This window comes from Podospora bellae-mahoneyi, chromosome 7 (genome assembly GCF_035222275.1).
Source record: "Podospora bellae-mahoneyi strain CBS 112042 chromosome 7, whole genome shotgun sequence".
Taxonomy (NCBI): domain Eukaryota; kingdom Fungi; phylum Ascomycota; class Sordariomycetes; order Sordariales; family Podosporaceae; genus Podospora; species Podospora bellae-mahoneyi.
This window is the reverse complement of record NC_085886.1, coordinates 613,681-635,992: the sequence shown is the minus strand read 5'-3', so window position 1 is coordinate 635,992 and position 22,312 is coordinate 613,681. Positions and strand designations below refer to the sequence as shown.

Genomic DNA, 22,312 nt, shown 5'->3' with positions numbered 1-22,312 from the left:
GCGTTTTGTTCTTTCCTTTTTGTGTTTCCTTTCTGTCTGACATCCCCGCGCTCTCAGCACATCAAATTTGAAGACCCCCAACTTTCACACTTGGGGAACACAACACCCCCGCTCAAACATCCTGGATACCAAACCAACAAGCGGCCATACGGAGAGGACTTTGTGGTATACACGACTCCCCTGATTGTCACACCTAGTAATGCTTGTTCTTGACGACGACAACACAAGTCCCCCGTAACCGCCGCGATCTCGGCAACCCGGCCGGCCGACTCTTTTCCCCGCGAACCATGGAGCTGTGTCTGCACCCCGCATTCACAAGCGTCTCGGGCGGCTCCTAAAACCAAATGGACTTTCTTCCGCATCCCGTCGCCGGGGTCGAGCCGCTGGACATCCCCTTTGTCGCCGACACCCCCTTTGTGTTTGGCACCGACTTTTGGGACTTCCCCAAGCTCCACGGCTTCGGCGACCAGTGGGCCAGCCTCCCGGCCCCGAGGCTGGCGTCGCTGGCGCAGTCATGGCTGTACTTTGGCACCATCGCCGAGTTTCTGGGCCGGCCGATTGATTACAGGGAGTACAAAGTGTCGAGAAGCGTGTCTGCCCGGCTGTTGATACCTTTGCTGAACGAGTGGCTCACCTCGCACGCCATACCCCCAAAGGACACGACCAAACAACCACCACCACCATCATCACTAGGGGAAGACGGAGCACATGACCCGCCCATCTCCCGCGAGGCAAGGAAACGCCTCATCTACGAGCACGCCAGGTTTTTGGACGCGGTGGTTGACCTGGCGGAGGACTTTGACCGCGTCTCGCAGAGCCATGTCAAGCCCATTCCGACTATTGTTCTGTCTATCAAAGTCCTTTGTACCACGCTCCGGAGTGTACTGTGGGATTTGGTCCAGGTCGACGCGGAGGACATGCCCTTGCCCTGGCCGAAGCACGAAAAAGTTGCCACGCTGGATAGTAACGGCGACCCTGACATTTCACCGAGCGCGCAGCTCATGTTGGATGTGTTACGGCTGAGGGGGTGGTGCCCGTTCTATGCACGAAAGGTGCTCACGAGTTACAACTATGCGATTGCGTATTACTTCACGAGGTTGTTTCGGCTGTTTTCTACAGAGACGAGCCATGAGGGGTGCGATTTTGAGGAGTGCGTGGCTAGTAATGCGGACGTCTTCAGCTACGTGCCCAGGCATATACGGTATGGGTGTCAGTGTCAGCCGATGGGGGTGGGGATGGATCAGATAAGGGGGATTATTGAGGATGGGGGGGTGCCGCTTGTTAGGCTGAGGGGGTCGCTGCAGCGGGGGATACGACTGGAGGTGGTGAGGATGACGGCCAGGACGAGGTTTGTGGTTATCAGTCATGTCTGGGCGGATGGGATCGGGAACGCGAATGCGAATGCTATGCCCGAGTGTCAGTTGAGGAGGGTGTTTGGGTATTTGAGCAAGCTGAAAGCGCTGAGAGAGGGGGAGGATGCGGGAGCCGAGTTTAACCTGTTGAGTTCGGTTGATACGGGGTTTCAGACGGCGGCGAGGAGGAGGCCGAGGTACTTTTGGATTGATGCGTTGTGTATGCCGCCAGTGAGCATGGGCTTGCTGAGGATGAGGGCGATCAACAAGTTGCCGGCGGTGTACCAGGCGGCGGATAGGGTGTTGGTGTTGGACCCCAACTTGGAGAAGATATCGATTGAGAACTCGGATACGCTGGAGCAGTGCGCGAGGTTTTCGGTGAGCCCATGGATTGGGAGGAGTTGGACGTTTCAGGAGGCGGCGCTGGGGAATACGGTTGAGGTTCAGTGTGCTGATGGGACGTTTAATGCGCTTTCGCCGAAGCTCAAGCAACCGAGGGCTGTTCCTCCACCCCAGGGCCCACAGCAGTCGAGGCTTTCTGAGCTTGTGGGGATACCGGTAAGCTGGGTCAAGAGGAGAATACCCGGCAAGACCAACCATGAGCCATTACAACTGATGAACAGTGGTTCAACAGCAGGCATGGGAAGGGATATCAGCTTGGTCATGGTGGCTAGTTTGACCCGGTGCCTGAACCACGAGTTCCGGTCATCATTTGCGAACGGTGTCAAGCCGGTCAAGGCCGCGCATGGGAGAGAGACGCTGGCGCCTGACTTTTGCACATTGTTTGTACAGGTGTGGAACGAACTGAGCGAGAGGGCAACTACGGTTCCAGGCGACAAGCATCTTATAATCGCGAACCTGCTTGGCTTCAACACGGAGCCACTCATGAGGCTGAACAAGTCAGCCGACCGGATGGCATGTATATTGAGGAGCATGGATGGCGTGCCCATGTCGTTATTCTTCAACATGAACGGACCAAGGCAGAGGCCATCAAAGAACCACAGAGATCGTTGGGTGCCATTATACCCAGCAAAACAGAAACTCACCTTTGGGTCAACATTTACCAATCTGCGCAACGTCAAAAACGACTTATACCTCCCTAATAACACTGTCAGTCGAACCAAGGTGGCAGTACTGGTATGCACTGGCCCACCTGACCCCTTTTCGAGCTGCGCCTTCACCGTCCACGACACCACAACAGGCGATCAATATTCCGTCGAAATTCACCGAGAAGAAGGCGAAACAGACGCCTTTGCAGCCCCTGATATTGGCCCCTATTGCATAGCCATCCAGCTCGACAACCCCCTCAACACAAAACAAAACAACGACATGGCCGGCCTTGCCGCCAGCCCAGCACAATCCTACCCCGGCGCTTTGTTTCGAGTCCGTCGTGTGGTCACCAACGTCAAAAAGCTCTACTACCACGCCCTCGAAGCTACGTACGAAAAGTCGTTTGAGCTCGTAGAAGAAGACACGTACGACCACTCCAAACCCCCCGATCTCTCGTCGGACGAAAACATATCCACCGCTTTCCAGCGTCACCCCCGCGGCCTCTTGAGGACAGTCTACGACTGCCCTCTAACCGTCACCCGCCTCCCCCCTCCTTCGACCCCCATCAGCCCGTCCTTCCGCCGAGAGGAAAAACAAGCACCCCTTCCCACCCTTGCCTCAGTCCCCCTCCCGGAAACATGGCAGCTGATCATCGAACGGGAACCACCCACTTACCCCCACCCCCTCCCCACCCGGCCCTCCCTCTCCGACGCCCTCACCCCGGTGACGGCGCATTTGTCAGTCACAGCCCTCGACGGCCTCGTCGCCTCGGGGTGTGTAGGTTTTGGCATCGCAATCTGCGCAACAATGTTTTCTTTTCTTGCGCCCCTGGCCAAGATGGCGATTATCGCTAAGCTGATCCTTCACTCGCTGTTTCTGATACAGATGTTTGTGTTTGCCGGGGTGGAGGTGAGGCTGGTGTGGAATGTGCTGCATATCACTCTGGTGGTGCTGTACACCTTCTCCCGGGCTGCGCAAAGGGGGGTGCAAGTGCTAGACTGGGCGTTTATCGCCTGGGCGTTTGTGGGGCACGCGGTGGATTTTGGGGCTAGGGTTGTGATCCATAGTGTTGTTGTGCCCGAGCTGTTTGAGCAATACCTGGCTTCGTTTGATGAGGGGTATGACGATGGGAGTGGGAGGAGGAAATATAGGGAAAGGGGGGTGGGGAGGTGGTGGAGGAGGGTGAAGGGGAGGTATGGGAGGAAGAAGCCAAAGGTTTGGATGCCTAGGGATGCCACCACTGCTGCTGAGGAGGAGGTCACCGGCGGCGGCGGAGGAGGAGGAGGAGGAGGAGGAGGAGGAGAAGAAGTGAGGAGTTCAGATCAGTACGACTTGCTCTCTGGGGGGACGCATCAGAGGGATGGGGATAGGAACGGTAATCATCATACTACTACTACTGTGGAGGAGGATGCGGATCTGGACTTTTTTGAGTATGAGCATAGGCATCATGTCGTCTCGGGGGCGTTTTCCATGGCGGATGGGTATGGGGATTATGCGAGGCCGCCGGAGGTGCACATGCTAGGGGTTATGGATGGGAGTAAGAGGCATCAGGGGAGGGGGTATAGTACGCTTCCTATTTAGGTTTCGCATCTTCTAGGGAACAGGGTAGGATGGGATTTTTGCATATGGGATTGGATAGGTAGTAAGCATGGTTCTAGTTCGATAGTACATATTTGGTTGTCTCAAAAACAGACACCAGCCATTTCGTAATGTGATGATATGGTCCAAGGTGAAAGCCAGGAAGGGGTTATTAAAGATTGTATTCCGTCACCTCAAAGACACACCATGTAGTAGGTCAGGCACAAGAAGATAACTATGCATCACATGCAAGAATGTCTCTCTCCGCTCCTCATATGCACCGAATGCTGCCATCCATGCCAAAAAATGAGTTGGGTTGGTTTCACTCTTTCTTTTTCAACTCGTTCCATCAGAAAACATCCTCACACATACATCATCATCCCATCATCATGTCCACACAACATCTCACTCGTCGTTCCACAACTGAACAGGTGATTTACTCCCTCAAAGATGTTCCATATCCTGCATCCCCTGTCTTCCTCCAATTATCCTCCGTAAAAACTCGCAAGGTGGTATCTCAATCGACAAAAATATGCTCGCCGTACTTTTGGGGTATGATATGCGTGCGTCTGGTCGCCGAAACAATAATCAAATGCAAACGAATGAACAGTAATATGTACTGGTGAAGTGTGGCTGAAGTTGTAGGTGCGGATGCAACGGTGTTGGCGAGAGAGACAATGTCGAAACACGAGGCTTCCTCTACTGATGGAAACCGAGCGAGTCCAGCACTGTCCTCGACTCAAGGCTGCTGAAACCAGCCACACCAAGCGCTCTGACTTGGCCACTGCCCCTGAGGGCCGCGATGCCATCGGCAATCTTCCATCCCTCCTCCTCATCCACCACAAAAAGGTATCTCTTGCCACCAGCATCCCTCTGCGTGGCCCGGACAAGATGCAGCCCCCTAGCCGGAGGTCCACCAGCCGAGGCCTGGCCACGGCGACACGTACCCTTGCAACATCGCGAGAACTCACTTAGATACTCCAGCGCCTCTTCGCCAATCATTACCTTGGTCGCACCACGCTCAGCAGCGCGGGGACGGGTAGGCATGGTCTTGAAGAAGGGGTGATTGGTAGGGATCGAACCTGGGGCACTAGAAGCGGAGGCATTCTGCGCGTGGGTGGGACACCAGATCTCGATCTGCTTAAGAGTCCAGGCCTTGACGTCCCACTCCCTTTGTGCCACGCCTCGTACGTCGTCATCGACGAACAGTCCCGCGCTCGTGATTCGCAGAATGAGACCGTCCGTGACAGGCTTGATGCCCGAGATAAGCTGCTGCGCCGGCGTCTTGGAAAACTCGTTGAGGTAGGCGTACACGGCTCGAATGACGATCTTGTTCGGGTCGTTGGTTGTGTATGGCTCTCTCATCGGCGGCGGGGGCGTGGTTCTCGCGGTCGAGGCCGAGTGGGCATAGGAAGACTCGGAGAAATCAGTTTCTGACTTCTTCCGCGACTTCTTCGGCGTGTCGTACGGTCGGAACGAGTATTCATCTGCTGTACCTGTTGACGATGCTGCTGGCTTGGGGGTAGGCTGCTTCTGTGGCGGGGGCTGGTACTGGGATTGGGCAGCTGGTGGTGGTGTTGGGGCAGCTGGTGCTGGCCGAGGAATGGATGTATGCTTGGGTGGAACTGGCGATGGTGCAGGCTTTGTTGGAGACGGAGGAGGCGGTGAAGCAGCTCTTGGAGGAGTTGGGGCTGACCAAGCAGATTCTGAGGGAGCAACGCTGGGTGGTTTACCATTGGGCCACATGCTCGTCTTCTCACCGACAGACGAGTAGGCGTATGACGTCCCTCTCCGTTCGTTCTGCTCCCTCTCTTCCTTTTCCTTGCGGGCTTGCTCCTCCCTCTTGAGGCGCTCCTCTCTTTCCTTTCGCAGTCGAGTCAGACGCTCTTCACGTTCTTTCCTCTCTTGAGCTTCCTTGGCCTCTCTTTCTCGGGCGGCCTGGCGCTCCTGCTCAAGTTTGAGTCGCAGCTCCTCCTTCTCCTTTGCGATCTCCCTTTCCCTGGCTTCACGTTCGGCTTTCTCCCTAGCTTCACGCTCTCTCGCCAACCTCTCGCGGGTTTCACGTTCTTTGCGCTCACGGGCCTCGCGTTCTCTCAGCTCCCTTTGAAGCTTTTCGCGCATTTCCTTTTCGAGCTTCTCACGAATCTCAAGATTCTCCTTCTCCAGCTTCTCCCTCAACTCTCTTTCGATCCTTTCCTTTTCCTTCTCCTCTTGCTCCTTCTTGAGGCGGTCTCTTTCTTCTCTCTCCCTCTTGTCGGCCTCCCGCTTCTCGCGCTCCTTAGCCTCGCGCTCGCGAAGCTCTCTCAACCGCCGGGCCATCTCCTCTTTCCGCTTTTGCTCGGCCTCTTTGGCCTTCTGCTCCTCTATGCGCTTCCGTGTCTCTTCTCTTGCTTTCTCCCAAGCGCTAGTGCCCTTGGTCGGGCTCGGCTGGGAAACCGGAGTCTTGGGTCGCTCCTCAGCAGGAGGAGGAGTTGGCGGTGGTGGAGGTGGCTGGACCTTCGGCTTCGGTATCTCTTTGGGCTTTGGAATCTCCTTCGGCTTGGGAGTTTCCTTTGGCTTAGGTGGTTCAGCTGGTATTGGGACCTCCTTTGGTTTGGGTGCTTCGGCCGGTTTCGGGGCCTCCTTGGGCCTCGGCATCTCCTTCGGTTTAGAAGGCTCTGCAGGCTTGGGAACCTCAGCAGACTTGGCGGCCTCTTCGGCTTTGGCGGCCTCTTCGGCTTTGGCAGCCTCCTCGGCTCTGCGCTCCTTCTTCGATTTCTTCTTAGGTTTCGGCTCCTTAGGTTCTGCCTTTGGCTCCGGTGTGGGTTCCGGGGTTGGCGTCCGCCTTGGCTCTGGCTTCGGTTCCGGTCTTGCCTTGGGTTCCGGCTTTGGCTCCGGCTTCGGTTCTGGTGCGGGAGGATTAGCCTTTGGCTGTGGCTGCGGTGGCGGGCGTGGCTCCTCCTCCCATGACGACCTGTATGAGCCGCCCCGAGGCTCATGCTCGTCCTCCGCAGTAGGCGGCGGAGGCGGAGGTGGCGGGGCTTGGTTGGGTGTGGGACCCGGGTTCGGGGGAGGGGTGTACCATTCTGATTTGGCTCCTCCATATCCAGCACCGGGGTTCTGGCCACTTCCATTCGCTCGACTCTGATAGAATTTCGCGGAAGAGCTCTCCCCTTGCATTCGTCCGAAGAAGAACAGCATGGCTGCCATTGCCGCCCATAGCAGGTTTCCCATTGCGCCCAAGTTCCTCAAGCTCCATAAGACCTGGGCAATCATCGGCGCGAAGTTGATGAATACCAGCAGCACGATCACTGAACAGGCGATGCCAGCGAAGAAGCTGTTCCACTGGGGCCTCAGGGAGGGCAGGTACAGGAAACCAGCGCCGGCCGAGTGTTCTGGAATAATGAAAACATCGTATTTCCCTCGTGGAAGTCCAGAACCGGGGGAAGGTGCCGAACCAGCCGTCGTTCTGGGATTGTTCCCATGAGGAGGGGGAGGGGGCGGTGGCTGGCTCATGGTGAGAGAACGGCCAGCCGGCCCAGATACAGATTATGTCGTTGCGGTAATGGTTCGCGGTGGTGGTAATGGTTGAGTTCAGAGCATGCTAACCAGGAAGCAGATAATTCACAATTCGTAGTCCAGTCGTATATCTACACAGCCATCTGGCGTCGCGCGCGAGGGTTGTCGAAGCAGCTGAGATCGAAGACAACCAGCAGTCGGCTTGCCAGAGCGTGATCAAAGGGCGATGTCGGTAGAAAATCCGAGGAAGAAAAATTCAAGACGCCTCAACGCCAATGCCAAAAAGCAAAAGTCGCAAGTTTGATGGGTCGCACGGCCAAGCCAAGCGCAAGCTGAGAGATCGCGATCTGATAGCGGGGTGTTGAATTCGGGGTTAGTCGAAGCGTGGAATGCGCGCGAAAAGATGGGATTCTAGAAAGAATTCGGCGACGGTCCGAGACGGCGATGTCGACAGGAATGCGGACTTGCAGAATCGGCTTTTGCGAGAGTGTGTGTGGGAGGGTGGTGCGGGAGTGTGGGTGAAGGTGGCCTCAACAAACCTGGAAAGATTTCTCGGCCGGGGAGACGCTGTGTTTACTTTCGGCAGCCCCCAGGCCCTGGAAGCACAGAGGGCAGCGGCAGCAGCGGGAACTCCAAACGCCCCCACAAGCTGCCCGCAATTTTTTGGAAAGGTGTGCGGTGCACAGACCACTTGGCAGGTGGATTGAGGGGGACATCCAGCGACATCCAGCCGTGCTGCATATGCTTTGTATCGGAGAGTCAAGCCGAGCCGCTCCAGATTTGATATATCAATCTTTCTCCTCTCAATAAACTTATATTCAATACTCTCTTTCACAGGTCTACAGTGGCTTTGGGGCATCACACAGCTTCTCTCTCACGTCAACAGCTTCCCTCCCTGCCACCAGTCGAACGCCTGGTCAGTGACAGGAAACGGCCAGGGGAGTGCCATGTTTCTCGCTTCCAGTCCTCTGCCATCCGGATTGCGTGGACCCCAGAATCGATAACGTTCTTCAACGGTCCAGCATCTTTTGGGAACCAGCCACCCGTCAACCATGGTCACCTTGTGATAACTATGAAGGCGCAACGAGCGTCGTAATATCGATCTTTGATAGACGGTCAGACTGCAATCCTGCTCCTATCAAACGCGCCGCCTATCTGTCACCCATCAGCAAACAGAAATCATCCGTCGAATGAATCCCCGCGATCCCCAGAAGAAGCAAAGCAGGAAAAGACCGCAAAACCAATGATTCAAAGTGTCCACTTGTGCATCTTGGAGGGGGCTGGTGAAGCAGTGGATAGGACGCGATGTGCACCCAATGCACCACCCAATTGGGCCAGATTGTGCAATCTTGTCGTTGTGACAGGCCAGAAAGGGGTCCACACCGAACAGCGAATCGCGGCACCACCCCGGAGAGCCGCCCAGCCTCCTCCTCCTCCGTCCGAACTTCGACGTCCCGTCTGCCTTCCCGAGTAGCTGTCAGACGCAGTCTCCCAGAACTCCGTCTGTGCCTTGGACATGCGCCCTGACAGAAACCTGCAGGACTGGCACTTCAGAACAGATCTTCAGATTTGAAACTTGTGCAGAAACGTTTCTCAGAAGATCGCCTCAAGAAGTTGTGAATCAACTAATAGCCAGCCCAGAAAGCGATACTCGTTGCGACGCGTTGCCGGGCAACGCGTCTTCCATTGGACCAAGCCTGCCATGTGGTGGGGGTGACGTAGCCAATCCGCCAGCACATCACACACACACTCTTTACTGTGCCCCTCCTCTGGAAGAACAGTTGTTCTGCACTCTCCTCGCTGAATTTATCGGCCTTTGTGTCATCATTTGCAAAAAATCCCCCTCGTGGTTGCATTGATTTGTTGGTGTATCCGTAAGCTTTTGAGATTGACCGTCCCAATGCAATGCTGTGTCCTGGACAACCTCCTATAATTCTCCCAGCCTTGCTCTTAAGATCATCCAGAATGATTCGTTCATGCAACGCCGACTCCGGGAGAGAAGACGGTACACGCAACCGTGTTGCCGTGCCGCATTGGCATCCCATCTTTGGTTTGTGCCTGACACCCCTGGGCACCAATGGGAGGGAAAAAGGAGGCTGGAATCCTTCAACCTTCTCCGTTGTTTGCTTCCCGAGAAAAGAGGCTGACGGCTGACGTCTGACGGGCTGCATTGTGACCTCACCACCCAACCCACCTGGTGTCTTGGGTAACCATCAACGGTTTTTTTTTTCGTTCGGCTCACCGAGGGTGGTGTAACAGAGAGAGGCTTTGTGAAAGGCTTTGGGAAACGAAAATGATGTTACTGAGTGTCCTCAAGAGCCAAGCCCGAGACACACCTCAACAAGGCTTTCGAATAAGAGAATAATAGTACTCCGTTGCCTGTTGCCATGCTCAAGCAAATATCTAGAACTAGAAAGCAGATATATTATAAGTTTAGAACAAAAAACAAACCTACTCCTCCATGTCCATAAACCAACCCATCGCAAAAAGCTGCATCATATCTACATACCGATCCATCATCCATCCCCACATGCCATGTCCTGTTCCTGCATGAACAAGCCAGAGCTAGCAAAAAAAAAGCCCCTTCCCCACCAGAAAAGATAAACCCATGATCATATACTCCATACCTAACCCTAGCTCCCTCAAGTACTGTATTCCTTCGCAATTCAGTCTGTCATCCAGTATGATGATTCGTATTGCCACCACCCGGCTGCACCAAAAGCAGCAGCACCAGCTCCACCGTCCAGACCAAAGCAGCCGATATCTTCCCCATCAGCCACCCAAGCACGGCATACCCCTGAACGCCGGCCAAAACCCCCCTAACAATTAATAAAAGCACGGCGTCAATTATGCCACCTCCCGGTTGTTGTTGCTGTTGCTGTCGTACCGCATTCGTGCTGTTGTCCTCTTGTTCAATCTCTTGCATATTGCGAGCAGCTCCCTCGGATAGCGGGGGAGCAGTAGTGGTGATGGTGTCCATGCTAGCCTTGTCACTAGCACTATTACGATAAGAAGAAGAGGAAATAGAGATGGAAGAAGAAGAAAAAGCAGCACAAGAAGCGGCGGTGTCATTCATTTTTGTTGTTGTTGTTGTTGTTGTAGCATCTCCAGCAGCTTGACCAGAAGGCGGCTCCTCCCGTCACAGTCTCTTGACCCTATCCTTTGCCACGCCCAGCTTCCTGCCCACAACGTCCACGTCGTCATTCAGACGGTCCAGCATGTCAATATGGCGGTTAACCTCGTCGTTGATCGCCAGCCCCATCTCCTTTTGCCGTCTGATAATTTTTGCCAGCGCCTCCACCTCCTGGTCTTGTTCCTGCATAGTGTCCCTCTGTAGCTGAAGTACTCCCTCATTATCCAGCTCCCTCGTCCTCTCCGTCTCTGGCAGCGGCGCACCCAACACCCGCCGTCCAGTCGACGTCCTCACAATCCCAATACTGCTCGGCCCCCCATCATTATTTCCCATAAGCGCAGCCCTCTCACTCGCACTCGCAACCCCCTGATGCCTCCCCACCGCCACCCCAGCCGCAACCCCCCCACCAGCAACAGCAAAGCTACTACTCAGCTTATCTAGCCCATCCCTCTCCACCCTCGCCGCCGCCAACAAATCCCGTCTCCGTCTCAACTCCCCCTCCCCCAGCTTCCCCCCATCCTCCTTCATAACCCTCAACCCATCACTCAAACTCCCAATCAGATTCCCCGCCTTAATCAACGCCCGCTTCGCCGCACTCCCCGCCTCAACCCTAGCACTATTCTCCGTCGCCCCATCCCTCCGTCCCAAAGCAACCCTCGCCTCGTGAAGAGAAGTCTTCAATTCCCGATGTAAATCCAGCCACGTCCCCGGGTCGCTAGCAGCAGCCAAATTCGCCTCCCTCAACCCAATAGCAGGGATCCGTCCCTCGAGACTAATCCCACTCTGCGTGCTGCTTCCCGCAGGAAGTCCCAGAAAGGCCCTCCAGACGGGAGTATCCCTCCACCGTCTATCTGGCGGTTCGGCAATGGCACGAAGATACTTCTCCAACCCCGCTCGCCTCTCTTCTGTGCGTTCAGGGGAGTTCGCCGTCGAGGTGCGCCACCAAGACTTTTCGGGGAGTGGCTCGGGGGGGTAAGCGCCGACGAGGGAGTGGAGGTTCTTGTGGAGGGCTTCGAATTCCGAGTAGCGCTTTTGGACGATGAGGGAGCGCAAGGGGAGGCGGAGGGTGATGTTGTAGAGGGTGAAGGGTTTGCCGTTTGGGGGGGTGGAGATGGACGTGGTGGGGATGGAGATTTCGATGGGGGGTGCCATCTTGTAGTTGCGTGGCAGGGGTGGTGTTGGCTGATGGTGATAGTAACGGTTGTTGAATACCGCGTGTCGAGGAAATTCCCCAGCTGTTATCAAGTTTAACACCGTGGGGAAATGCACACACACGCGACCGAGCGTGGTTAGTTGCGGTCTGTCGAGTCGGTCAGGGTGTTTCGGATGATGGTGATGAGTTCGGGACCCTCAGCTGGGCATCAACGGATGGGGCGCTTGCTTTCAGATGACACTGCGCCGCTTGGAGCCGTGAAATGTGGAAAGGACGAAAGATAGAAAAGACAGCAAACAATTTGAAGAAGAGGGTATCTTGAATGGCGCAGCAAAATAGAAAAGGTTGTTGATTGTAAGTGGGAACCTTTGATTCCAAGCTTCGTTCGGTGCCTGCCACTTGACGCCCACGAGGCCCAGTGGTGTCATTGTTGCCGGATTGGGTTGCGGGTGGCTGGTTTAGTGTCCTACACTGATAACCCTGACCCTGACACTAAACACACCAAGTCAACTGGCATAATGAGACACCAAAAGTGACCATCACCAGAACATGAGAGAAGTAGGAGTTGATATTGGGGCTCAGCTTACAGCATAAGTCCCATAGGATAATCCTCAACCCACCTGCCTGAATTCCAGGGTCTCGGCTCGGTTACGCAACTCAGGTTTCTGACTCTTTCGACCTGCATGTCTTCTGCTACCCGCTCCCCCACACTCAAGTCCCGCATTCAGGCGTCAACACCAGTGCCTCGATAGTCAATTCCTTCCCAATGTCCATCACTCGCAATAGAAAGTAAGTATTAGCTTCGCTGATTACAAATTCCATGTCATAAATGCTTGTTGTCTATCAGAACTCGCCCCCACACCCGGTACGTCGTGGTGAGAGCCAACAAGACTAAGTAAGGTAGGCAAAGCAGCACCCATGAGGGGCTTTTGGGGTATAGAAGGCAACTCCGCACCAACATCAATCCTTTTGCTTTTGTCCACCACCACGCCTTCCCCCTGATTTGTTTTGTATCCGTCGGCAACAGCGTCGGATTTCCCGAACCATAGCTTCATCAAATCAGAATACAGTGGCATTCCATGCCTTAAAATGTCTCTTGGTCGTCAAGCTGCTCCGTCTCGGGAATCTCAAAGCCTTCCTCGGTCGAGTACAGGATGGTCTGAATCTGCTTGACCAGGCCGTCCTCTTGCTTCTCGAGCTCGGGGTCCTCCTCCACAGCTTGCTGGACAAGGAGCTCAATGTCGCGGAGCTTGCTGAAGTAGAAATCACGCTCCCTCTCAAGGCCGACGACGGTCTCCTTAAGGGTGGTGTTCTCCTGTTGCAGGGCGAGAGAGGCGGCGCTGGGAGCAGCGGCCTTGGCCCCAACTCGAGGGCCGGTGGTGGGAGTGGTCCCACCCGGACGTCTCGCCGCAGACGCCGTCACGCGGGGAGCCGCACCTCCAGCAGGTCCGGTTGGGGCGCCCTTCCGTCTGGCCACGGCATCGTAGTCACCGCCGGGATAGTATTGGTCCCAGAACTTTTTGGTCCACTGCAGGAACTCAAGATTGTCCTGCATCTTGCACTTCACGAGCGACTCTACGGGGATCGATCGGTCGATGTGATGCCGGGTGAAGGTGTCTAGAGGCAGATAGTTAGAGACGGTAACCTCAAAGGAGCTCGGCAAAGACTCACTTTGCAGGACTTTGAAATTCTGAATGTATGCATACTCGGTGTTGGCGTTGAACTTGACTCGGGACATGGGAACATCTTGGAAGATGCTGTCGTAGACCTGGCAGAGGGCGGCGCTGTTTCCAGGCATCCATTGTCAGTCTCTGGTGTTCCTCGAGCTCAACTGCAGGGGAAGGGCATCGACGACGTACCCAGTACCACATTGCTCGACCTTGGTGATGTTGAGCTGCAGGAGGCTGTTGAGCCACTGCACAAGCTCTTGCCTGTGTGCAAAACATTCGTCAGTCGTTGCTGTTGCTGGGGATGGATCACCAGGACCCCGCGCCGTGTGGACGCGACGGGGCCGGCGTCGGGAGCACGAACCGCGATTCACCCATCTTGACGATTTGGTTGTGTGGAACTGTAAACAGAGGGGATGTTGTTGTGGTTCGTGGACTCGGGTCGGTGTGCCAAAGACGATGGCTTGGTCGAGTCTGTACGTGTACGGGGAGCTGGTGGTCGCGGTTGTTCGCTGAAAACGGCAGGCAACAGTCGCTGGCGGGTTGAGTGGAAAGGGAATCACTTTTATGATCACTAAGATAGCTGCCGTTGATCTTTCTGCCTTCGTTGGAAAGCAAATGGAACCCAAAAATCGGGCGTCGGCTAGCCAATCAACCGTGGTGGGGGATTTATTAGTGATGCAATGGGCCCATTGGCCTGTGCTTGACTGCCAAGTGACATGCACGTGACAAATTCTGACAGGCCACCCTTGCTTTCGATGCCTTGGCTTCTGCACCTTGCAACCCCAACCCTGGCCCCGTTTACCAAACACAACGACGCTGTCACGAACCTCTTCCAGCTTATCCATGTCACAATATCTCATTTGTCAGAAGTCTTTTGTCAGCTCTGTTAGAGCTTTCTCTTGGAAATTGGTCGAGAGCAAGCTAACGGCCAGACCACACAAGCCGTGGTGGAAATTGGAGTTTTACGCCTTGAAGACTGACAAACTTTCTCATTGCAGCACCCTTATGTAGAATTCATCGTAGTGGTGTGCGATACTTGCCACTTCACCCACAGCCTTGCGCCCATACGACCTCCTGATCGACATACTGCTTACTGCAGATATGTGTGCCGTTGGGGGCCACTTGGTTGATGCCTTCTATGGTTGTAGGTGTGTTTGGATCCCTTCTCAAGTCCTGACCATTCAAGTCAAGTTCGTATTCAGCCTCAGTATCGAAAACCCGCGGGCCGTTCCCTTCCTATGCAACAGAGCAGCCTTTCTATTTGTATCAAACCAGTAGTTTACATTCTGGAATCGATCATTTCCACAAATCTGTAACTTACGCCAGTCTACTAAACGGCCTTGAAGCGGCGCGGTCAAGACATACAGGAGCTGAGTGGGGCCTGCATATAGGACCACCTGTAGTCTTCTTCAACGGCCACCCACGCCAACTGTAGAAACCTATTTTAATAGGTTCTAATCACCACAAGGCTGGGCTTCAACACCACTACACCATCACAGAGGAAGCACCCATGCTCAGCATCGCCTTGTTGAACTTTATGCGGCACAGTGCAACCCTTGGTTTAAATTTGGGTTTTGCAATGGGAGGGCGAGGGAGCCTTCTCGGGCGAATTGACCGGAGAGAACTTGAAGTAGGTAAGTCTCTTAATTTAAATAACCATGGAGTTCTCTATTGTTCGTGTTGTTTTTCCCAAGGACCACAAGCTTCTCAGTTGTCTCTCGAGCATATCTCAACATTATGGCATCACCAACCTGTGCACAAGACGGTGTTCAGCACAACTTCTTGCAATGGGTGCCCTATTTCCTGTCCTCCAATTATGAGACCAATCTTCAGCATGACTGTTGTCTTCTCGGTGTTGACCTCAGCACCAGCTGCGTTGTCAACTTTTTCTCCAACAACACTGTCAATTCATTTGGCAATATTACTCGTGGCCACTTTGAAGCTAACCCAGACATTGCTGGATACGGAGTAAGTTGATTTCTACCCTGAACCACGCCCGCTCAGCGGGGCTACGTACCAAGTACCAAGTTTCATTCGAATGGTATCTTCTAACCATGGTATTCTAGGTGTGGATATCTCTCGCTTCGGCACTTTTCGTCAACATCGTGGCTATTCTGTTTGTAGTGCGGGAGTGGTCATATCGCCTCCGGGGAAAGAAATCAAAGATGTAGGTCTCAACCGAATGCCTCTTGTAATCCACAGATACTAACAATATCTTCATAGTCTTCCCACAACGAACAAAAGCAACAGCAAGGGTCACCCCTCCAGCATGACACAGAAAGGAAAGAACACAGCCAAAGGGGTCTACTCCTGGCTCAAGTCCTGGATGAAAGAGCTCTTCAGGGTGACGATCGATGCTCAACTTGTCCTCGCCTTCTCCTATGCCCTCAACTTTGGTCTGGAGTCCAAATGCACCCTTTCAGCCTACCACTACAACTTCGCCGTCGATACACTCATCTTGTCACTGTCTTGCGTCACACTTTCAGTCTATGTACTTGACGACTTTTGGAGGTCCAAATGGATCGGATGCCTGCGAACGGCCGCCTCCATCATCATATATACATTTCTTTGTCGGTACCTGTACTACCAAATGGAAAGGAACACGTCCCCCGAACTGATGTTCACCCCAACCCCGGGCCGTTCTGACAGCTCGCTTCTCCTTCCCATGGCATGTTTTCTCGATCCTGACCTGGACCCGTTTATCAGCCTGGCCCCTGAGCAGAGAGACGCGATTGGCGGGCCCGGGCCTAAGGTCACCCCAGCCTTTGTCTTTTGCTATATGCTAGCAGTGGGATACGTTGGTGCCCATCTGGAGAAGTTCTTGACGAGAAATAGGCCGAATTATCACCAGAATGTCTTCCTGACAACAGCGTTTGTTGTGTTGTGCAGCATCCCGTGCTTCCTGTCGTATGCCCACCTCACAATTCTGCGGGACTGGGTTGACATGTCAGGCTGGATGGAGGTTGCCAATGGTGGTGGCAGCCCTGAGAAGGAAATCCGGAGTATTGGACAAATTATGCCCCTCGCGACCATCTTCTGGATTCTTGCTATCTCTTTTGATACTGGGAAGTTGGCCCGCAGGGGGGTGGCAAATCAACAGGCACATCGATAGGCTGGGAAGAAGTGATGATGTTGCAGTTCGAGGTCTTCGAGAAACATGGAAGGGTGACGAAAGTGATTTCAAAGCAAGCATGGATTGATTGGTTAGTTTTTGAGGTTATAATGTGGAAGTTGAATATTAGGTTGGTAACGACTAACTAAAGGTAGCTATGAGTTGGCAAAGAACATAGCTTTGTTTTCATCAAATTTTACTGACCCTTATGCAAAAGTTTTGACAACATTCATGACAGGAGGAATATACCTTAGTTAGTGCGCACTTTACTCATTAAACATCTGTGAAGACCTAAGGAATGATGAAATCCGTGAATGACTACCTTGCTTGAATTGACTCAAACACAATGATGATCCATCTTAGGTATGCCAAGTTCTCTATTTTACACCCTCATCCTTCAACCATGATCAAGGCTCGAATTGCGACAGGTAAGAAGATACAGCATACATCAAAAGGAACAGATGGGTCTTTACAGGAATATCCTGAAATAAGACAAAGACGGGGCAACATGGCAAAACTCTGCTAGTTAACATTTGTGAGCACTGTTCAGGGGTTTGTTATCGTACTGTCATGTCCGATAAGGCGATAAGGTGGCAACCCACCTGCTTGTTGCTCTTCTAGTGATGCTGTCTTTGACCACGTGAACTGAATTGTAAAAACAACAGTCACTCCCTACTGCTTTTTCTTCCGACTGCTTCTCGACTTTTACATTCAGAAACCTCCTCTTGAGACCCATCTTCCTCAAACTCTCAAAGCTTGGAGAGTTGTCAAGGGATATCACTCGACTTTGCAGAGTTTGTATATTTGTTTACTCACCCCCTTGTCGCCTTAGATGGCTACCACAAACCACCACAGCGACCACCAGTCGCACACGTGCGAACGAACCACCGTCAACGGTAATTCAACCACCATAGTCCACGACGACAGGACAGTTCCCAGACCCTTACGTATCCCGAGGCACGTCCTTCTTCTCTCCCTACAGTCGCCCTCTTGGTTCGACACCGAATACGAGAACCTCTTACATGCTTTGACGGCAGAGTCGGGCAGAATCTTGAAGGCTGAAGACCCCGAAGATGCCCTGGGGATGTTCTCCCACCGAGAGGTCGCGAGCAGCTTCCGTGCTGTATTGATTGCTGACCACGGCATCACCTTCCCTCGCCACTCTCCCATATGGCATCTGCTCCTCAAGAATTACATCCGAAAGGGGGGCAGGGTGATTATTTGCTGCGGATTTCCGTGTGGTGTTATCCCGAGAGACTTTGACACCATGTTCTCTGAGATCGAGGGGTTGGATTGGAAGTTTGCTGGTTGTTCACGGGGTGAATATGGAAGGGCTGAGGCTCCGGGACAGGGGAAAGATGCATTGCCTGATGTAGTTGATTGGAATGCTGTTAAGTTGCGGGCGGAGGGAATGAAACCCGGTGAGAGCTGGTATTCTGATTCAACGGGTGATAGTGCGGCTGCGATGGCTAAGGTTGGAGAGGGGTGGTTGGGATACGTTGGGAATGTAGACGTTGACGGAGATACTGCGATGATTATTTTGAGAATGTGTGGCTTTGATGAGTCGGAAGGTGGCCGAGGAGTCTACCTCAAAGAGTAGATGTTGCAGTAACCCATAGGTACCTATATACAAAGCGTATGCCCTGAAAATGAAAATGAGTATACCTAAAAATACTAGCGTGCTGTTCATCAGAGTCAACAAAAGCGTTTTCTGCAAACGAAACCTTGCCGCTGACCAGTAAAGTCCCTTTCAACTTACATGGGTCTCCAGCCCTTGACCCACGGATAAGCTCTTGTGGTATAAGAAGGCTTTGTGTAGGTTTGGGTTTCTTCCAGTTCGCTTATCTTCTCTATCAGAAAATACACTGTATTACTTGTACCCTATATCCGGACTCGCTATAAACCCATATGCCATACTAATTCGATTTTACTTGACAGGATGTGACGCAAGCTCATAGTGTCCGCACGTTTCAGCCAGTTCAATAGGAGACTCCTTGGCCTTTCCGATCTCGACCGGAACAGCATTGACAGGGCTCATTGGTCCCCGCATCGACATTAACGGTTGATGTTGTTGTTGTTGTTGTTGTTGTTCTAGCGAGTCGTCTTCGCTCTCGGGTGACACAATCGTGCTTGTTGCTTTGGGATTCGGCAGTGTGAACCCCGGACCCAAGAGTGGGGGTGCATAGGATATAGAAGAAGGCCTCCATGTCCTAGCAATCGGCGACTGTTGAGGCAGCAGGTCAACGGACTGCTCATCATCCGACAACGATGTCGACGATCCTGGCCCTGATTTCGCCTCAATCACCTGCTTCTTGCTGCGGAAGAACATGAAGAAGATGGCGACAATGACTGCTCCTATGACGGCCAGACCCCCAATAGCCCCTCCTACAATGGCCCCCACTGGTGTTTCGCTTTTGCTTGATGGCGTGTCTGAGGTTGATGAGAATGTAGAGCCTCCGAAACGTAGCAAGTCCTCGTAGCTGGGATCGTTCGATGATTCGGTGGGGAGACTGGAGCCCGAGGGCGGGGTGGGTAAGAGCGTGCCAACATCGGTGTGTTTCCCTGCCATGCAGGCAAAGACCGTGAAGGTTCGATTCGGTGTTGCAGAGGTTGACCAGTGGTATTGCCGGCAATAGCCATAACCGTCTTCGCCATTACTGAAGGTCCAATAGTTAGTATCGTACCGACTTGCTACGAGAACTTGAAGGGCTCTTACCAACATAACGTGCCTGGCGTTGGATAGAGGCACGCGGCATGGGTGTAATCCACGCATGCTGTGTGGTGAGAATCCAAATCTGCGCACCAATCTCCCTTGGGGCAACACGCGCGATAGTTGCCGATGTTGGTGCATGTTTCGTGTGGAGAGCAGTGATAAGCCGCTGAAATAAAGTGCTGTTAGACTCATATATGATAGGGAAGTATTAAGCATCACGTACGAATAGCGGGGTTGTCGAAGTAACCGCAGACGCCAGCATCATCATCCCCACGACGCAACTCTCGTGATGTCGCCAGGATCGGGGCATCCGTAGGCTTATGCGATATCCGAAGATGCTCTAGTCCATCTTGTGTTTTTGTGCCGGTGGGCTCCGGTGAGGCCCAACCCGAATGCCTTTGTGGCGAGGCACCAATCTTCGTGGCAATACTTGCTAGAAGCAAGAAGTTCCTGGTGAGATTGAGAGTCATCACCACTCTCTCGTTAGCACCGGATTGAAATGTCTGTCAGTCTTTTATCATGGGTCTCAGGTCCTGAGGTGCTGATACATAAGGACCAGTATCTAGGTTCCTAGGCAGGGTAAGATTATCAGACTGTGGAGGAGAGAATAGAACCGGGCGAGAAAAGAAGTGAGAATATCTGAACTGACGAGAAACGAATATTGGCTGATGGCTGCGCTTTGAGGCATGTGGCTGATATCTGCTGGGACTTTATAACCTCCGTTCCTTGATGCATGCTGGCAGTCGCAAAGAATAAATCCTTCCTGGCTGAAACTGGCTTAGAGTTTTCAAGTCTGTGACCGTTTCAGGGATGGTGTGCTGACCACATAAGTCTACAATTTAGCAAAGTCACTTGGCTTTCTCCTCCAGCTGCACACTTAAAATTCTGGCTCCAGGGCTTTTCTCAGACAGCCTCAATAGATCCATCGTCTCGATATAGTTAGAGCTAGTATAGTAATAGTCTGTAAATGTTGGATCTTTGCTGTTGATTTCAAGAGAAAGCGTGTGTAGTAGGTTGTCGCAAAAAAAGGGGTGATGGCGGCGTTGGGCAGGACAGGGAACGGGAAATTGATCGACTTTGCCGATTGAACACCCATTCTGACAGCCGTGACAGCCTGGAGATCAGAACCTTAAATTTCCGTGCCTGCATATCGTTGACGACGGATCTCTTGGTTCCTGCTTGGAAACTTTCATTTCTTGAGCTCAAGAGCGCCTTTTCAATAGACCCACTCTCTCTTATCAGTTTGTAAACAATGACCCCTGAACAGAAATGATAATCCATCTGTTCCAGCTGCAAGGCACTGAATACTTCCAGAAAACATAGGGTCAAATTTCCAATAGATGAATACTATGAATCTGGCCGTATATTTATTTTCTGGTCTAGTTTGCTGAGAACAACTGCTGTCTTTGTTGGGCAATTAAATGATCTTCAGTGCACTGAACTGTCATGCCCACCTACGCCCAGAACGAAGCACCAGGACCTCCCTGTTTTAAGAATATGGACTGGATTGTTTGGAAGAAAGCCTACGGTGGTCATTCTGGAAAGCTTTGACCAGTGCCGGTGGAGATAAAGGCCTTGTTCCTCAGGTACCAAAACTCATAATCTAGTTTCTTCTAAATATTCTCTCAACGTGATGCTACCACGAGAACGTTCCTGAAACAGTCGCCACCAACATAGCCCTTGATGATGCTGACATGAATTCTAGCACTGGGCGATCAAAAGGTCACACATTGTTGACAATCGGTGAATACATGAGACTTGGCTGTGTCCCGGCATTGGGTGGCTCTGGTTCACCCAAGCTGCGCAAATTATCAAATCATGTGGAGACATGAAGAGATGAGATAGCAACCATGGTGGCGGAATCAGATGCCCATCATGCGCGAGGCGCCGGAAGTCAATTAGTCGCAGAACGACTTTCTATATAAGTACATATTTACCCACCTTGCTTACTCACTTGTAAACCAACTCATTCTCTCAACGAAGCAATCCAACTGGGGTAGACAGTCTTTACAAGGCGCTTCCAGAGAGCTAGACAATCGCAAAGAAACCAACATGCCCCAGTGTGACGGTCGGTGTAGGTGCAATCCCAGTAAGCGCCGCGGGTTTGGGGGCAACTGTGTGGGAGATGTCGTGTAAGTCATCAACCTCTGCCACCAGCATGAGTCTATGCGAGGCCACTTAAGCATCATGTTAATGTCTACTATTGCTGGCCGATTGCAGCTACCAATTATACGGCCGCTGGGTGAAGAGGGCACTGCGGATTTGTCTGCGGGAGGTGTAATGAGAACGGCAGACGAGGTCCTTCAGTATAGTGGACCGTACGGCCTGCATGCGCTAGCAGACGCAGCGCTCAATCAGAAATCTCAAGCTCAATCGGCTTCAACTACTGGTTATACTGACCCTAACATCGCCACGACTTCGCCGACATGGATCACATCAGACTATACAACCTTAGCCGATTCCTCTGAAGGCAACAAAGCCCAAGCTGCTTCTAAAAAGACTTCGATAAGATTCATGTCAGGCTACACGGCCCTAGGGGGCTCCCTCATACGAACGGCTCCCAGTGTTGCACAATTGTCAAAGAGAAGTCGAGGAGCTGAGAAAGTGTCGGAGCCAAAGGTCAGATCGTTGCCCAAGAGAGGACAAGACAGCCGCGCCGGTGCATCTTCGAGACCCACGAAAATCACGCCTTCGAGATGGCTGAAAGATATGACGTCTGGATCAATGGGCAAGATTCCAGATCAACAATTTCAAACCGCTTTCGAAGCAGAATCTCAATTTGCACCACAGTCAGATATGGCAGCCGGCACCGGCGGCTATAATTACGGGGCAGATTACATGGCAACACCATGTTGGGGCACCAGCTCCGGTGCCAGCCGGCTATGATTACGAGGCAAATGACTTGCGAGTCTGTACTCAGTCACCGGCTCCAATGTCAGAGGGCTATGATTCCGGGGCAAATGACAGGCCAGTCAGCACTGAGGCACCAGCTCCAGTTCCAGTGCAAGTGAATCCGGCCAAGAATAATTACGGATGGGCAGTCAACCCTCAGA

At 52.9% G+C, this 22,312-nt stretch overlaps 7 protein-coding genes across 7 annotated transcripts; 3 read left to right on the top strand and 4 right to left on the bottom strand.

Moving 5' to 3' along the window:
• Positions 1 to 344: 344 nt before the first annotated feature.
• QC761_702890 (uncharacterized protein) lies at positions 345 to 3,983 on the top strand (the record flags this gene model as incomplete). Its single annotated transcript, XM_062881871.1, has 1 exon — positions 345 to 3,983. The coding sequence occupies one exon, from the start codon at positions 345 to 347 to the stop codon at positions 3,981 to 3,983; it is 3,639 nt and encodes a 1,212-aa protein (XP_062727941.1).
• Positions 3,984 to 4,679: 696 nt separating this feature from the next.
• On the bottom strand, positions 4,680 to 7,475 carry QC761_702900 (uncharacterized protein; the record flags this gene model as incomplete). The annotated part of the gene is given in 2 exon segments (XM_062881872.1): positions 4,680 to 6,697; positions 6,716 to 7,475. The coding sequence occupies 2 exon segments, from the start codon at positions 7,473 to 7,475 to the stop codon at positions 4,680 to 4,682; spliced, it is 2,778 nt and encodes a 925-aa protein (XP_062727940.1).
• Positions 7,476 to 9,832: 2,357 nt separating this feature from the next.
• QC761_702920 (uncharacterized protein) lies at positions 9,833 to 12,068 on the bottom strand. The gene is made up of 2 exons (XM_062881873.1): positions 10,622 to 12,068; positions 9,833 to 10,471 (listed from the first exon to the last, which is right to left on the bottom strand). Exons 1-2 carry the CDS (start codon positions 11,761 to 11,763, stop codon positions 10,153 to 10,155), a joined length of 1,461 nt encoding a protein of 486 aa, XP_062727939.1. The 5' UTR covers positions 11,764 to 12,068; the 3' UTR covers positions 9,833 to 10,152.
• A 341-nt stretch (positions 12,069 to 12,409) lies between these two features.
• Positions 12,410 to 14,061, bottom strand: BIM1 (microtubule integrity protein mal3). The gene is made up of 4 exons (XM_062881874.1): positions 13,796 to 14,061; positions 13,624 to 13,695; positions 13,436 to 13,548; positions 12,410 to 13,381 (listed from the first exon to the last, which is right to left on the bottom strand). The coding sequence occupies exons 1-4, from the start codon at positions 13,807 to 13,809 to the stop codon at positions 12,849 to 12,851; spliced, it is 732 nt and encodes a 243-aa protein (XP_062727938.1). The 5' UTR covers positions 13,810 to 14,061; the 3' UTR covers positions 12,410 to 12,848.
• Positions 14,062 to 14,251: 190 nt separating this feature from the next.
• mns1B_2 (Mannosyl-oligosaccharide alpha-1,2-mannosidase 1B) lies at positions 14,252 to 16,770 on the top strand. The gene is made up of 3 exons (XM_062881875.1): positions 14,252 to 15,402; positions 15,501 to 15,601; positions 15,658 to 16,770. Exons 1-3 carry the CDS (start codon positions 15,172 to 15,174, stop codon positions 16,544 to 16,546), a joined length of 1,221 nt encoding a protein of 406 aa, XP_062727937.1. The 5' UTR covers positions 14,252 to 15,171; the 3' UTR covers positions 16,547 to 16,770.
• A 608-nt stretch (positions 16,771 to 17,378) lies between these two features.
• QC761_702950 (uncharacterized protein) lies at positions 17,379 to 18,146 on the top strand (the record flags this gene model as incomplete). The annotated part of the gene is made up of 1 exon (XM_062881876.1): positions 17,379 to 18,146. One exon carries the CDS (start codon positions 17,379 to 17,381, stop codon positions 18,144 to 18,146), a length of 768 nt encoding a protein of 255 aa, XP_062727936.1.
• An 81-nt stretch (positions 18,147 to 18,227) lies between these two features.
• On the bottom strand, positions 18,228 to 20,615 carry QC761_702955 (uncharacterized protein). Its single transcript, XM_062881877.1, has 3 exons — positions 19,483 to 20,615; positions 19,263 to 19,425; positions 18,228 to 19,203 (listed from the first exon to the last, which is right to left on the bottom strand). Exons 1-3 carry the CDS (start codon positions 19,727 to 19,729, stop codon positions 18,474 to 18,476), a joined length of 1,140 nt encoding a protein of 379 aa, XP_062727935.1. The 5' UTR covers positions 19,730 to 20,615; the 3' UTR covers positions 18,228 to 18,473.
• Between the last annotated feature and the right edge of the window lie 1,697 nt (positions 20,616 to 22,312).

Coding starts and splice junctions, on each gene's coding strand:
- QC761_702920 (XM_062881873.1), bottom strand. CDS start 11,763: ATGGCACCCCCCATCGAAATCTCCATCCCCACCACGTCCATCTCCACC. Junction 10,472..10,621: donor AAGGATAGGGTCAAGAGACT/GTGACGGGAGGA, acceptor TAATAGTGCTAG/TGACAAGGCTAGCATGGACA.
- QC761_702955 (XM_062881877.1), bottom strand. CDS start 19,729: ATGACTCTCAATCTCACCAGGAACTTCTTGCTTCTAGCAAGTATTGCC. Junction 19,426..19,482: donor CTTCGACAACCCCGCTATTC/GTACGTGATGCT, acceptor ACTTTATTTCAG/CGGCTTATCACTGCTCTCCA. Junction 19,204..19,262: donor ACGCCAGGCACGTTATGTTG/GTAAGAGCCCTT, acceptor TTGGACCTTCAG/TAATGGCGAAGACGGTTATG.
- BIM1 (XM_062881874.1), bottom strand. Junction 13,549..13,623: donor GTCGAGCAATGTGGTACTGG/GTACGTCGTCGA, acceptor GCCTGGAAACAG/CGCCGCCCTCTGCCAGGTCT. Junction 13,382..13,435: donor GAATTTCAAAGTCCTGCAAA/GTGAGTCTTTGC, acceptor ATCTGCCTCTAG/ACACCTTCACCCGGCATCAC.
- mns1B_2 (XM_062881875.1), top strand. CDS start 15,172: ATGGCATCACCAACCTGTGCACAAGACGGTGTTCAGCACAACTTCTTG. Junction 15,403..15,500: donor CAGACATTGCTGGATACGGA/GTAAGTTGATTT, acceptor ATGGTATTCTAG/GTGTGGATATCTCTCGCTTC. Junction 15,602..15,657: donor CGGGGAAAGAAATCAAAGAT/GTAGGTCTCAAC, acceptor ATATCTTCATAG/TCTTCCCACAACGAACAAAA.